At 45.2% G+C, this 14,907-nt stretch overlaps 1 protein-coding gene across 7 annotated transcripts in view; it reads left to right on the top strand.

The window, feature by feature from the left end:
* The window catches only part of LOC138492618 (solute carrier family 2, facilitated glucose transporter member 11-like), a 326,496-nt gene that overhangs the window by 124,545 nt on the left and 187,044 nt on the right, over positions 1–14,907 (top strand). For all 7 annotated transcript variants that reach the window (XM_069619913.1, XM_069619914.1, XM_069619915.1 and 4 more), the window contains exon 3: positions 10,109–10,269. In XM_069619913.1, coding sequence (XP_069476014.1) covers positions 10,109–10,269 — 161 coding nt within the window. The remainder of the gene's footprint in view (positions 1–10,108; positions 10,270–14,907) is intronic.

Genomic DNA, 14,907 nt, shown 5'->3' with positions numbered 1-14,907 from the left:
ACCGAAGCAGGGGAGGCCCCCTTGAACAGCATACTGGTAAATTGATTTGCTCCACCAGTAAACATAGTGAGTGATTTGTTGTTGCTTCTGCCGTTAGGTTTGGTGTCTTCATGGCACTCAGATGTGGAGACACCAAGTTTGCTTTCTTCTCCTAGGCAATGGTGTTGGACCAAGGCATACATTGTTTGACATGTTTGGCTTGGGAGATAGTCTGTTCCAGGTTGGGGTCAGAGGCAGACAACAGCTTGTCTCGTACTTGATAGATTCAGGTGTCGACCACGAGAATCTCATTGAGGAATGGGCCAGTAGAGTCAATCGTGCCTATTGCAGCAACATAGTCCTTGATGAACTCTCGCCTCTTCTGCGCTCTGGGGTAGAGCTGGTGGCATTTCATGGTGATGTTGAGTTTAGGTAAGTAGTGTTTGTCAAGACAGGCAATCGAATTCTTGAAAACATCCACGTCTCCTCTGGCAGAGGGAAGGTTGCGGGCCATATCTTGTGTGCTTCTGTGCTGAGACAGTGTAGCATGGTGACTCTCTTCTTGGAAGCGGGGCATCTTCCCTGTCAGTGGTCTCTAGATATATGTAGAATTCATCTTACCACTGGTTCCAGAGGATTGAGCTAGGGTGCCAAAGGACATTTTTGGGGGCTTCTAAGCCTTGCATGGAAGTGTAGAATGGAGACAGAGCACACAGACAAGGTGCTGACATGTGATGACCTAGAAAAAGGAGAATTGCAGAGCACTGTGGGGAGCAGACAGGCATGATCTGGTAGACTTAGTGTTGTGTTGTATGTATATACCTTATTGAAGCATGTACATGCTAAAATACAGAGAGCAAGCATTCGAGAGGTGCTCAGATATGGGAATGGCACTTAGTCAAGGAGGTTGGGTGCAGGAGAAGAACACTATAAAGAGGGCAGAGAAACAGGCTGCGATATGAAAGAGGCTATACTTCTGAGCACCCATCTTTGTGCCGGCACGTAGAGGAGAATAGGCATGGAGGAAGAGACCATGGGCCTGTAGAGGAGGGGAGTTGTCTAGGAATGAGGAGTATGGCAATGAGGGCCTGTGGGGGAGTAATCGGGCATAGTACAGCCTTGGGGGTGCTCAGCAGCGTGGGCCCTGCAGGGGAAAATGCGGGTACAGACAGAAGCATGGAGGCCAAGAGGCGATAACGCTGCGTCAGAATGGGGGATCATGCAGAAGTGCTCACCTGATATAATACAAAGTTAGCTGGTAGTCAGAGCTGGACGCTGGCATGTGTTTGAAGAGGGGCCGGCTCCAGAGAGACGAGGGTCAGGTAGAGAAATCACCTGTGTAAGAACAATGAAGGTAAGGCAGAGTTATATGAGAAAGTCCCTTTATTTGTTGTTGTTCCAGTCAACTAACCTAGAACAAAAAGCAGAGCAACCCTCAAACCCATTGGTTGTCCCACCCCAAATGATCTCCAACATGGGTGAAACTTCACAGGGGTTGTATGCAGCCTCTTTCATTTGCAGTTGGTGAGCAGGTCCAAGTGGATCTAAGTCACCTGGCCTAAGCCACGCCCACCTATCAATCACCTTAAACTGTTGGCGCCTTCCTGTGTTCCTGTGTTTTTTTCCTACTTAAGCAGCCCTCGATGCCCTTTCCTTTGCAGTTGGTGAGCAGGTGCAAGTGGATCTAGGTCACCTGGCATAAGCTCCATCCACCTTCCTCTTCCTTTTTGCTCCTAACTCTCAGATCAAGGGCTTCTCTCGCTCAGGCATCCAAAGTGAAGGGCAGACAAAGAAAAGGGCAATTCATTTTTGGACTTGTTCAGACCGGCAGGACCTGCTCAGACAACAGGTAAGCACGTCCCGACAGGTGTTTTCTCCCTCTGTCACCACTGGCCATCCCCATCATCACCAGGCAATGCCAATGCCAACAACATCACCCCTCCTCTAAGGCATGGCTTACGCAATGCAGCAACCGCACCCACATCAGCCTCAAGCCCATCAACATCTCCTCACTGTTCACAAAACGGAATTTGATGCTGGACAATGTCCGCTCTGCTATCACCCAGTTATCGTCGTCCTCATCAACACACACTACCTTCACGCCATCTTCATCACAAACCGAAAACATCATCACATCCCTTAAGCCTTCACGATGCCTAAGGGACACCTGCCCAGCACCTATCATTAAAGAAACCGCAAAGGACCTAGCTCCTTTCATCACCACTTTCATCAACGGTTCCTTCAAATCCTGTTTCGTACCTACTAATCTTAAGGACGCCGGTGTACTACCATTATAAAAAAAGCATAATCTTGATCCTAGCCTCCCCACAAACTACAGGCCAATCAGCACAGTACCATTTCGCCTTAAAATCCTGGATAAAGCTGCATATCTCCAGATACAATCCTATCTGGAGATCAACAACTTACTAGGTACCCGTCAATCTGGCTTCAGACCTAGACATGGGACAGAGACTGCCCTTCTTGACTTGAAGAACCAACTTGATGATCGTAAGGACAAAGGAGATGTTTCCATCCTTCTCCTCATGGACTTATCTACCGCATTCGGCTTGGTTGACCACAAACTACTGTGCAGCCACCTAAAATCAGCGGCCCATTTCTCCAAGGATGCCACCACTTGGATAAACTCCTTCTTAGATAATAGATCCATAGGAGTGTTCTCACCTTCTTCAGCAGCAGACCCTGTACCTATAACATGCGGTGTCCCACAGGGCTCCTGTCTTTCCCCTACTTTGCATAACATATTTTCAAAGCCCCTATTCAACATACTTGATAATACTTGATAATCTGGGTTTCTCGTACACTAACTATGCTGACGACACCCAGATCCCCATTCCTATCCAAGGGGATTACGACAAGGATGTAGAACTGATTAATAAAATCTACTTAATCATACAAATGTGGATGGCAACCCATGGAATGTGTCTCAATGACGAAAAGACTGAGCTCTTAAACGTTGGCTCCACCAGCAAACTGAACAAACTTTCCCCTCAATACAACATCATTACTATTGATGGAATCAAAATCAAAGTCGCTAAAGATGTAAAAACCTTAAGCTTTTGCTTAGACTCTGCACTCAACCTGAATAAACAAATAAATGCCTCTGCCTCTGCAAAGAGTTACACATGCAAATTGATATACGCATGCAAACCATTCTTAACTACTGGAAGTTGCACGTGCTTTAATACTTTGCAAGTTGGGCTACTGCAATGCACTATTTCTTGGTACCAGCAAACACAATACCAATTTACTTCAGACTCTCCAAAATAATGCACTAAGATCTAGGCATCTCTAAATCACAGCACATTACCAGCAAACACAATACCAATTTACTTCAGACTCTCCAAAATAATGCACTAAGATCTAGGCATCTCTAAATCACAGCACATTACCAGCAAACACAATACCAATTTACTTCAGACTCTCCAAAATAATGCACTAAGATCTAGGCATCTCTAAATCACAGCACATTACCAGCAAACACAATACCAATTTACTTCAGACTCTCCAAAATAATGCACTAAGATCTAGGCATCTCTAAATCACAGCACATTACCATCAAACACAATACCAATTTACTTCAGACTCTCCAAAATAATGCACTAAGATCTAGGTATCTCTAAATCACAGCACATTTCCCAGGAGAGACATTCTATCAACTGGTTGGCCATTAATTACAGATTCAAGTTCAAGTCCCTAAAACTTACCTACAAATGTCTCTTCAACAAAGCACCTATATACTTGATGAACAGATTCAGCAAACACACATCAGAACGACCTATCGGAAAGGCCCAATCTAACAGCCTCAGAATCCCCAACTTCAAACTAAAAAAAAACAGAGGCTCTAGTTTTCCAGTGAGGGCGGCCCAGCTCTGGAACTCGATACCAGACCCTTTAAGAGCACTTCCCACATTCCAGTCCTTCAAAACGAATGTAAAATGGTGGCTGCTCTAATGCGATCAGTGATGATCCCCCACACTTAAATTCTAAATATTATAGCACACGGTCACATGATAATGTATAAGATATTCAATGTATATAAATGTAAATTCTTTTGCAATTACTGCATATATTCTGTAAATAAATCACCCATTATGTATTGCATCCTTTTTATGTATATGTTCTTTCCTGCAACCAAACACCTTGTAAGCACCCAGATGCCGGAGGGCCCGGAGCGCTCTATAAATAAATAAACAATAAACAATAAACAACAATCACCGAGACCTGGCTGACACCCACTTCCACCCACATCTTAGATGTCCTTGTCCCCGATGGCTACAGCATCCAATACAGAGACCGGCGGAACTGTTAGGCGGAGGCCTTGCAGTCATACACAAGACCTTGTGGCCCTGCACCAGACTTGACATTGACACCATTGACTCCTTTCAAAGTCCTCTCCTCCCCCTTCCCACTCTCCCCGACGGACACAGTCACCTTCCATCTCATCTACAGACCCCCATATCCAACACCGACTTTGTGAAAGACTTCAATGACCTGGTCACCACCATGTCCCTCACGCACGCCAACAGCATCATCCTAGGCGATTTCAACCTCCCAAGCAACAAGGCCACCAAACCGATGAAGAAAGCTCTGCTCAGCCATCTTGACACCCCAGGCTCACACAGCACACGAAAGACTCAACACAAAAGAAAGGTAACATCCTCAACCTAATAATCACTGCACCGTCTTCCCCCCACTACAGCTCCCCTCTCCCGCTTGACTGGTCTGACCACCTAGCCGCACCTTTCAAAATCCTGAACACCACCCCAGTCACGCACTCCTAGCAGAAACCCAGAAGACAAACCTTCAGGTCCTTCAAGAACTTCCCAGTGGAAGCCCTCACAGAAGACCTGTCCAACCTACACCTTAGATGGACCGAATATCCACAAATGAACCTGCGACTCTCTACTGGAAGCACTCAACTCAACCTTCTCAGCCTCCATCGACCAATACGTGCCTCTGAAACAACGCACCTGCAAACCGAAACCATCAGCACCCTGGTACATGCAAGAACTCCTCCTCAGCAAAAGAGTCATAAGGAAACAAGAGAAAACCTGGCGCCGCCCCAGAACTGCATCCAATCTGGCCCTCCTCAAGGAACTCCGAGCAACCCACCAAAGACGAATCAACACAGCCAGGGCCTCCTCCTATCAGAAAACCATAGCAGAAGCCGACAACTAAAGCAGAGCCCTCTTCAAAGTGGTCAAGCAGTGGGTCAACCCGCTACCCAACCCTGCCATACCACACTCCATTGAAAAATCCACAAACATCAACACCTTCTTCATTGACAAAATCAGCAAGATTTGACAGCACATAGACACCAGCTCTGCATCCACAAACTCATCTCATATCCCTCCTTGCAATATCTCCACACCCTGTACAACATTCAAGACACTCGCGACAGAGGACCTGGTAGAAACACTGGCCACCCTCAAAGGCACATCCTATACAGATGACATCCTCCCAGAATCCATCTTCAAGACCCTCCCCACAGAAGCTCTGCTTCCCTACCTGGGGATCATTGACAGGTCCCTAACTCAAGGCACCTTCCCATCGACCCTAAAAACAGGACAAATCCTCCTTCTACTAAAGAAACCCACTCTGGAACCCAACAACCTAGGTAACTATCACCCCATCACCCATCTTCTCTTCCTAGGCAAGATAATTGAGAAAGTGGTAGCCGCACAATTGCACCAGCACATTGACACCAAAAATCTCCTCCAAACCTACCAATCCGGATTCATACCCAGATGAAGCACGGTGACAGCAACCATGCAGATGGTCGACGCCCTCAACAACCTTGACGAGGGCCACTCCTGCCTCAAAGGTTCTGCTTGTCCTCTCGGACGCTTTTCAACACAGTAGACCACCAAGTATTTACAGACACCCTACATCGGCACATGGGGATCAGCAATCTTGTCCTAGACTGGTTAAAGTCCTGCTTCACCAACCACAAACAGTTTGTTCAGATGGACTCCTCTAGATCACCAATGCTACCCATCACCTGTGGAGTCCCACAGGGTTCCATCCTCTCCCCAGTAATATTCAAACTATGCATGGAGCCCCTGAGAGCCCTCCTAGACACATACAACATCCACATCCACCAATACACTGACGACACACAGCTATACCTCAAGATCGACTCCATCAAGGACATCCATAGGCTCAAAACCTGCCTCTCGCTGATCCAGTCTTGGATGTCCAGTGCATACTTGAAGCTCAACCCCTCCAAGACCGAATTCTACTCCTCATCACCAACATGGAACACCCAGACATACTGACCTGGCGATCAACCATGATCTCTGAGTGCTTCACACCCGAGCTCACCTCCTGTGCCAAGTCCCTCAGGTTTCACATCAACAAACACCTCTCCTTCAAGACACACATAGCTAAGAAAACTCAGACAGATTTGTAATAGCTCTCCCTCCTGCAAAAAGTCAAGCCATTCCTCCCTCTGGACAGATTTAGATCCATCGTTCAAGCACTGGGCCTATCGCACCTGGATGGGGCCTTCCCGTCATCCTCCCTTGTGCCCCTGAGAAGTGTCCTCATTAAGCGTCTACCCAGATATGACCACATCACCCCGACCCTCATCGACCTTCACTGGATCCCACTGCATGCACAAATCACCTTCAAGTCTTGCTGTATCATCTATAAGGCAGTCGCCCTCAAGTCACCCAGCTACCTTGCAGAGAAACTCTGCATCTCCGGCAGACAGCGCACAACTAGAAGCCAGGACACGTGCAGACTTGTAATCTGCCACTGCAAAAAGGAAAGGGCCAGAAAACAAGTCTTCTCTGCCTAGACCCCAAGACTATGAAACCTCCTCCCTGTCGTCATCAGACACTCCCCCACGCTCCTACAATTGATATTGATATTGATATTTGATTTGCATCGTGCTTGTACACAAGTGTTTCAGAGTGCAACGAGGCAAGGGAGGGGAACAAGGGAGAATGAAAACAACACTGTTACTAGGCCCAGTGACATTGAGAACGGGCAAGTGCATGGGAGAGGGGTAAGTGAAAGGGAGGTGGATAGTGCTGAGCAAAAAATAAAATAAAATAAAACATGAATGAATAATTAAATAAATAACAAAGGCAACAAACAGTGGTAGTGCAGCCAACAAGTGGCAAGTGCTAGGAATAAGGCAACAGACAAAGTTCAGAAAAAGGAAAAAACAGGGGGAGGCTGTAGGGTTATAGGTACAGACCGCAGTGCAAGGGATTGCCCGGAGGCAGTGCAAGCGGGTGGCAAGCTGAGCAGGTACCTGGGCCCTAAGGACAGAGGCAGACCGGGTGCACGATGCCAATACAGAACAGATCAACAGGGGAGAGGAGGAGAGAAAGCAGAAGCAAAGAGGAAGGTCTTGAGGTGCTTCCGGAAACAGAATTCAGAATAGAACTGAAGACCCACCTCTTCAAGAAGTCTCTCCTCCTCAACACCTAGTCCATCACGTCACCCCTCGCACCACTTGACTCGCTAGATGCAATCTTCCCCTCTCCTTCCCTGCCACACCGGCACAGCTGTACTCGCCCCCACTGTATAAATATCTGTTGTGTTACCACCGAAAAAAGTGCCTTGTTATGCATCTGTAATGTTGTACACCTCTGTAAAGTGCTCTGTTATTTATCTGTAATGTTGTACACCTCTGTAAAATGCTCTGTTATGTATCTGGTGTATACCTCTGTAAAGCACTCCATTGCTATTCGAAGCCAGGTCTGCGCTCAATAAATACCATCATAATTATAATAATAATAACAACAACAACAACAATAATAATAATAATAATAATAATAATAATAATAATAATAATAATAATAATAATAGTATGCAGTCTTTTGCAGAAGGGAGTTTGACCTAGAAGTTTAGGCAGGATTGGACTCGTTTGGCATCATGTGGTCTCATGCAAAAGGGCTTTTGGGGTGGGACAAAAAGTGGTTTTGAGGGTTGCCCCTTTTGTGGTGGAAGTGAGCATGGCTTGCACATGGTTTCACCTCTGTAATGGCATGGCAGACTGAAAACCCGTGGTTTGGAGGAAGCTCTGTGTTCTTAGATCGCTTGTTTTCTTTTTGCATGGTTTTTAGCCGAATATCATCAACATGTTTTATTTGGGGGTCCTTCCTCAAGCCACCCGTCCCTATTATTTAGTGCCTATTCCCCCCTGCGCCTGCCCCTTATATCCTACTTAACCCCCCAAGTTTTACAATTCGTTTTTTCAGCCGAAAATATTTGGCAAAAATCTCTGCGAAAAAAAGCCTGCTGGTTTCACATCGTTCCCTGGAAGATAGCAGAGCAATTCCAGTCTTTACGTTAAGATTCCTTCAAAACCTTTCAGCCATCACTTGACTCTTTCGCACTATTTGCTCCAAGTGGCACGGGTATGCCCAGCTATGGGTACCTAAAGACCGAAGCCACTCTTCAGCGATGATGCTGAATGAGGATGAACCATGTCTATGGTTACTCATGGGCTTCTGCAGAACAGATGTGACCTAGCAATTCGGGTTGGAGCACCATTTTTCAGGTGGGAGCAAATTGAATTGCACATGGTTCTTTCCCCTTCTCTGACCACATGGCATGCTGAAGCCCAGCAATCCGCAGGGTCACCTGAAGCAAGGTCAATTGTTACGATTCAGTGAAATCATCCCAGCCCTCAGGGTTCTGCTCCAGCTAAATAAATGTTTGGAGAAAGATGGTGTTCACATGGGGAATTGCCCAAGGATGTGGCTTACATGATTTGCTTCTTTCAGGAGACTTTTACTACACAGAGACACACACATGTCTTGACGAGGTGGAAGAGGGCTGTGGCTCGATGAAAGGGTGCATGTGAAAGTTGTGTGGCACTGTATGAAGATGGGGTCTGCTCACATTCCTTTGTGTTCTTCAAGAAGTGCTGTGTTCATGTTTTAACATAATTTATTTGTATTGATTCAGCTGAAATTAATCAACTTTTCAATTAATTAATGTGAAATTATATCATACAATGCAAAAAGACGTTCAACATTCAAAAAGGTAACATAATTCTAATACGCAATTCTAATACATAAATAATTCAAATGCAAATAAACACAAATTTAAATATCGAACTCATAATGATGACTCCAATCTTAAAGCACATAATTGTTTGAGTTCTGATAAAGTTGTGTGCTCACATTTTTTAGGCTTGGAGGAGTGTGTGCACACATTGCATGGGCTCCTGAAGTGGGGGGTGCGTTGAAACGTGTTTAACTCTGAAGAAGGGGTGCCCTCTGACTTTTTCAAGTCCTGAAAAAGGGTGTGCTCACATTTTTCGAGTTCGGAAGAAGGGGTGTGCTTCCAATTCCAGGGATCAGAAGTGTGCTTAAATGTTTCGAGTTTTGAAGAAGGGGCATTCTCACACTATATGAACTTTGATTTCTGAAGAAGGGTTATGCTCGTATTTTTTTTATTTCTGAAGAAGGGCTATGCTCCAATTTTTTGGTTTCTGAAGAAGGGCTATGCTCATATTTTTTTTAGCTATGAAAAAGGGCTATGCTCACATTTCTTTGGCTCTGAAGAAGAGCTGTACTCACATTTTTTATTTCTGAAGAAGGGCAATTCTCACATTTTTATTTTAGTTCTATATAAGAGGTGCCCTCACATTTGTCTTACACTCACATTTTTGAAGTTCTGAAGGGGTGTGCTCACATTTTTCGAGTTCTGAAGAAGCAGTGTGCAGACATTTTTTGAGTTCTGTAGGGACGTGCTCACATTTGTTCAACTCTGAAGAAGTAGTGTTCTCACATTTTTCAAGTTCTGAAGGGGCGTGCTCACATTTTCCGAGGCCGGAAGGCTCCTGCTCACATTTTCCGAGGCCGGAAGGGGCTAACGTGCAATGTTCTAGCTCTGAAGAAGCACTGCAGCTCGGGAATGATCAGGGATTTCTGATGTTGAGTGCACAAGAATTTCACAATGTTATAATTTCTGTCCAACCCATGAAATTATCCTAAATGGCGACCCTCCTATCTAAGGCAGGTGGAAGACACTGATTGGGAGGTGGGCCTAGGTCTGTGTTAAACGTGTGAAATAACTGCATGGTTGAGTGAAGGGGTGCCCTGCAGACTCCTCCTGCTAAGGCCTTTCTTCCTCCTTTCAGCACATCAAGCGCTTCATGAATCAGACCTGGGTGGACAGACATGGCTCCCCTTTCAGTTCGGAGACGGTCACGTTCCTGTGGTCCCTCGTCGTGTCCAGCTACAGTGTGGGCGGTTTCCTGGGTGTCCTGGTGGCAGGAGAGCTCTGCATTCGATATGGCAGGTATCCTTTAACACTTTCTATTTGCCCCCTTTTATTGACAAATTTCCATTTCAACTCCCACTAACGGGGCTTGAACCATCAAAAAATATTGGTGAGAAGACTCTGTGATCTAGTGAAAAATCTTTGCTCACTAGCGTACTGGCCACTTACCTGACTGATTCACTCACCTACTCATTGGCTCTCTAACTCACTTGTTGACTCATGGATGCCCTCACTCATAAACTCACTTACCAAGTGACACTCAAATGCTTTCTGAGTGACTCACTCATGACTCACTTTTTGATTAATTTATGTTCTCAATTTTTGGCTCACTCACTCACATACTAGTTTACCGACCAACTTACTCATGTTAGTTGTGGTGAGGGGGAAAAGACACAAATTCATTGGTGTGAACGGAGACTGGGATTGAGGGTCAGCACTAAGACATAGGGCCTCATTACGACCCTGGCGGTAGGGGGTTAATGGCGCTGGTAGAACTGCCGGCGCCGTTAACCCCCTACCGCCTCATTATGAGGTCTGCTTGCAGGACCCGCTAAGGACGCCTGGTAAAACCAGGCGTCCTTAGCGGGACCCGCTAGCAGACCAGGATGCTAACAACGGGACGGTCATTAACGGGCCCGTTGTTAGCATCCTCCCCATTCCCATTGAGCCCTATGGGGGCTCAATGGGAATGGGGATGTACCGGGTCCAGGTCCAAGGAAAAGGAATTACCGGGTCCTCCAAGGTCGGAATGGGCCGGGTTTTCCCCATTCAAGGAACCCGGACCCGGTACCCAGTATAGGGGTAGCCATACTGCTAAAAGCGGCATAGCTACCTCCATACTTGTAATGAGGCCCATAGATCAACAATGTGAACCAAAGAGATTGCAAATCACTTTGGCTTGCAAATCACCTATTGGAGGAACAAGGCCATATGCTGAGATTCTGAAGGTAGACAAATAATGCAGCTTACAATGTTCCTTTCATGTACAGTAGGTGTTTGTTATTCCTTATAATTCTTGTGGACTAAAGAGATGGCAAATCACTTTGGGTTGCAAATTACCTATGGGAGGAACAAGGCCATATGCTGAGATTCTGAAGGTATAAAGTCATGTGGCTTAAAGTGTTCTTTTCATGAGCCTGGCACCATGCTATCTCCAACTTTCTCTCCCTAAATATCCCCCTGCTAGATCCCTCCGCTCCTCTCACTCCAACTCTCTGCTAGTCAAACGCTCCTCAAAATAGTGAGTGGGGGGGCAGGTCTCTCTTTTCGGCTGGTGCCTCTCTCTGGAACAGCCTTGCATAGCTCTCAACTCACACGCTTTTGGCAGGTGTCACCCGCCTTGTAAAGGGCTGACTCACCCGCCAAGCCTCCTGCACGCCCATTCATTCCAATGGGCGTCCCTCCCACCAAAAACGAAATTAGGTGATTTCACCCGCCTTTGCAACACAAATGGTTGAGAGCTATGGCCTTGCTGCCCCTCTCAGACTTGAACCGGACCTCCTTAATTTCTGGAAACTTCTCAAAACTCTGCTTTTCACCTCTTTCCCTTCCCTGCTAATCACACCACTGATGCTGAGACTGGCGGCCTGGATCCTCATGAATCTCACAGGTTACCAGGCCCCTGCCCAGTCGACACCTGCACCCCAACCCACAGCACTACCCTTGTGGGCCCCCTATCTGGTGGCTATGCATCCCACCCTCAGGACTCCTCTGCCCTAGCGCTTAGCCAGCAACCTCCTCCCCTGCCACCCTTCGGCACTTCTCTCCCAGGCTCTCACCAGCACTTGCCATTACATTGCTCCCTCCCCCACCCACCTCCCTTCCCTATCGCATGCACTTCTCTTCACTGCACTTGCACGTCCGAATGTTATAAGGCCCAGTAGGACCAAGATTGTATATTTGCTGCTTTTGCCATTATTATTTATTCCCCCTTGGTCCCTCCCAACTTGCCTTGTGGCGCCTGGAAACAACATTCCCTTGAATAGGCGCCTAACAAATGCTGAATAAATAAAACAAAATAAATGTCCAGTAGAGTTTCTTTATTCCTTATGATATTTGTCGATTTAAGAGATTGCAAATCACGTTGGAGTGCAAATCACCTACTGGAGGAAAAAGGCCAGAGGCTGAGATTCTGAAGACAGAAAACTGATTTGGCCTATAGCGTTTCTTTAATTTAAAGTAGGGGTACTTTATTCTTTATGACACTTATTGACTAAAGAGATTGCAAATCACTTTGGAGTGCAAATCACCTACTGTAGGAACAATGCCAGAGGCTGAGATTCTGAAGACAGAAAACTGATGTGGCTTAAAGTGTTTCTTTCATTTACATTATGGGGGCTTTATTCTTTATAATACTTATGGACTAAGGAACAATGGAAGCCACATCAGTATTCTATCTTTGAAATCTCTGCCTCTGACCATGTTCCTCCAATAGGTGATTTGCACCCCAGAGTGATTTGCACTCCAAAGTGATTGCAAATCACTTTGGGGTGCAAATCACCTATTGGAGGAACATGGTCAGAGGCAGATATCTTAAAGATAAAATACTGATGTGTCTTTCATTGTTCCTTTTGTGTACAGTAGGGTTATTTTATCCATTACAATACTTGATTCTCCTTGCCTGCCAACACTCCTTTCTAATGTTTGCTGGTATTCCAAGCAATTTTTGGACGTGGTTTAGTTTCTGATTGGTGCTTGCAGAAGAGCAAATCTTTCGTCAGGGTCTTGCATAGATAATGGTAAAGCTTCTGAACACAATACCGCAGATGAGCACTTTTTCTTCTTTTAAAAAATACATGAGCAGAAGGAAGTCAATGTACAGCAAGAGAAATGCAAACAACACCACATCTTGTTTCGGCCTCTGTATGGAAGGTAAGATTACACGAACAAAAGAAACACTATGGGGACACACAGTGGAATTCAGCACAGTATGTAAGAGCAAACCTCTCTCTATAGCAAACTTCAGAGCTCAACATCATCCAGAGGAAACCCCCCCACTTCAAACTTCAGTCCCAAAGTCACCCCAAACAAGTGTGAGACATCCCCCAGCATCGAGAGTAGCAAATCCTCTCCTACTAATTGCTCCAGTGTTCTCACCCGTGTGCCCCTTGTACAGGGTCGGGCCCTAAGATTTGTGGGACCTTTGGCGAAAAAGATGTGTGGGGCCCCTTTATTTGCATCGCAGAAAATGATGTCACTAAATAAGTCACTAATATCTGTGGGGATTAAATAAACTGTCGTTCAATATCTGAATTTTAACTGCTAATATAATGGTTGCAGCAATATCAGAAGTGAAACTTATTTTGGGGTAGGTGACCAAGTGAGCTGAATCATTTGTAGAGATGGGCACCGCAAAAGAAAGTACTGTGACAAGTAAGAGCAGGACACAGAGTAATGAAGATCACAGGTAAGCAATCCAAGCATACTTAATGTGATTGCACGTTCCAAGGATGTGAGGGCAGGGATCGGCCATGGGTCAGGCAGGGTAAAATGCTTTTGCTGCAGGATAGTGGAATGCAAAGCTTATTTACCGGAATGGTACTGAGACAGTCAGAGAATTCCACAGGTCTTCAAATGTCATCAATGAGTCCAGAAACAAGTGTGGGGGTTCATTAACATACGCACAGGGACTGAACGTATGCTAAAGTGAAATATGCAACTTTAATTCAACTGGCCTTCCCTAATCGAAGAAAATTCAAAATACAAATGAAAATTGTCTTTCACAAAATGAATCATCAATACCCGGATAAAAATACAGCTAGAGGAGATTTTCCTAGAACACTGCTGGAAAACTATAAAAGGTGCGCACCTTTTAACCCAAAATTCTATATTGAAATATGCTATGGAAAGCAGAATACCAATACAAGATGTGTGCTTTGGAGACACTTTCATGTGGTTTTGTGGGTTAGTGAGTTGAAATCCTGGTGGCCAAAAACATTTTTTTGTATGTTGGTCTCAAAAACACCCAAGCGGGGGTGGAGTCGGCTCTGTGAAAAAAGTGGGTGGACGCTGTCAACCCAAATGTAATCTCAACATGTACTCTGAAAATCAGCACAAGGCCAGGTAGAACATCTTCAGTCCAGCAATCACACTTCCCACATCCATGGACCTGGTAAATCATCACAACAAATTTCCCCCCAGATCAGTTCCCCTTCTCACAATGACGTTTGGCTTTCAACAATACTCTGTTTTATAAATCGGACTTGAAAAGTACACAGATCAACATTAAAGTAAGACAGAAATATAGAAATATGTTAAACAAACAGTACAGATGTTGCGTTATTTTCACCCCATCTTGAAGACTACAAATACCAGAATGGAATTAAAAAAAAAATATAAAAAATGGCTTGTAGGCTCTTTTTTAATATTTAATCATAACAAAAGATAATGTGAAATAGTAACCTGTTTTCATTGGCATGCTTTATGTGATGCAAATTAAATGTGACATTCTCTGAAAAAAATATGTATTTAACACACCAAATGCGGACATATGAATACTATCGAGTGCACAGCTCTTTTTTGTCAACATATTTTAATTGTCTTCACAGAAGACAGATTTGGGAGTCAACTAGTTTTTCTGTATGTGCTTTCAGAATAAAATGTCCCTTTTCAACCAACAATGGTTCTTAAATGGGCCATTACTTTAAACACAGAGCG

The sequence above is a fragment of the Ambystoma mexicanum genome, chromosome 10 (genome assembly GCF_040938575.1).
Source record: "Ambystoma mexicanum isolate Mex_15411 chromosome 10, UKY_AmexF1_1, whole genome shotgun sequence".
NCBI classification, from domain to species: domain Eukaryota; kingdom Metazoa; phylum Chordata; class Amphibia; order Caudata; family Ambystomatidae; genus Ambystoma; species Ambystoma mexicanum.
The sequence above is the reverse complement of the archived record's forward strand: the minus strand, read 5'-3'. Positions and strand labels throughout refer to the sequence as shown.